Source organism: Frankliniella occidentalis, unplaced genomic scaffold (assembly GCF_000697945.3).
Source record: "Frankliniella occidentalis isolate FOCC.00 unplaced genomic scaffold, Focc_3.1 Scaffold6158, whole genome shotgun sequence".
Taxonomy (NCBI): Eukaryota; Metazoa; Arthropoda; class Insecta; order Thysanoptera; family Thripidae; genus Frankliniella; species Frankliniella occidentalis.
In genome coordinates this window covers 1-1,046 of record NW_026273192.1, presented here as the reverse complement: position 1 = coordinate 1,046, position 1,046 = coordinate 1, and the positions used below count along the sequence as shown (strand labels likewise).

The 1,046-nt window shown below is 59.8% G+C and overlaps 1 protein-coding gene across 1 annotated transcript; it reads left to right on the top strand.

Annotated features, from left to right (window-relative positions):
• Positions 1 to 104: 104 nt before the first annotated feature.
• LOC127752304 (myrosinase 1-like) lies at positions 105 to 969 on the top strand (the record flags this gene model as incomplete). Its single annotated transcript, XM_052277229.1, is given in 3 exon segments — positions 105 to 239; positions 364 to 486; positions 688 to 969. Coding segments are annotated over 3 exon segments (540 nt in total), but the record flags the coding sequence as incomplete, so codon positions are not given.
• Positions 970 to 1,046: the final 77 nt, after the last annotated feature.

Below are 1,046 nucleotides of genomic sequence, written 5' to 3'. Positions count from 1 at the left end.
AAGAAAAATAAAGAAAAGCAGAAAAATTGGTGTGTGCTTGTTTAGTGAAGTACCCCTTGACGGTGACCGAAGTGTCGAGTATGATGCCTCCACTATGGTTCCAGTTCGACGTGTACCGCTTCTCCATCTCCTGGACGCGCCTCCTGCCCGACGGCGCACTCGGCAACGTCAACAAGGCCGGCGTGGACTACTACAACAACCTCATCACCGAGCTCCTGTCCAAAGGGATCCGGCCCGTGGTGAGCGAAAGACGCTTGACAAGAAGTCGAAGTCGATAAAACACGTCGTGTTGCGAAGGCCGCGGAGAGCGAAGCCCATTCGACCGGACCACATGACGACTGACGGGGACTTCTTTTCCGGCAGGTCACCCTATACCACTGGGACCTCCCCCAAGCCCTCCAGGACATGGGCGGCTGGCCGAATCCCGTGATCGTCGACTACTTTGTGGACTACGCGGACCTGGCGTTCCGTCTGTTCGGCGACCGGGTACGAGTGTCATCGTTGACCACACCCCCAGGCATACGTACTTTACTCTGAAAAAACAATGTACAGCCTCCAAAAACGCCGTTGGAAAATCAGAAAAAAAATCAGAAAAAGTGGTGTACAATTTATAGTGAAGTACCCCCCGGGTGCAGACGGATCACATCCCCTCGCCTCTGCTAACTCTCTCCCCATCCGCGTGTCCAGGTGAAGATGTGGATCACGCTGAACGAGCCCTTGGAGTACTGCGGCGAGGGGTACGGCACGGGGCACAACGCGCCCCGGGTCAACCTGACCGGCGCGGCCGACTACCTGTGCGGGCACACCGCGCTGCTGGCGCACGCCCGCGCCTACCGCCTGTACCGAGACAAGTACGCCGACGAGCAGAAGGGCCGGGTCGGCATCACGCTCAACAGCGAGTGGTACGAGCCCAAGAACGCGACGGGCGAGGAGGACCGCCTGGCCGCCGAGCGCGCCCAGCAGTTCGAGGTGGGCGGCCGGAGGCAGCTAGAGGCAGCCGTAGGCGAGGCCGATCCTTATGTAACGTGTCGGAATCCCCCCCCCCC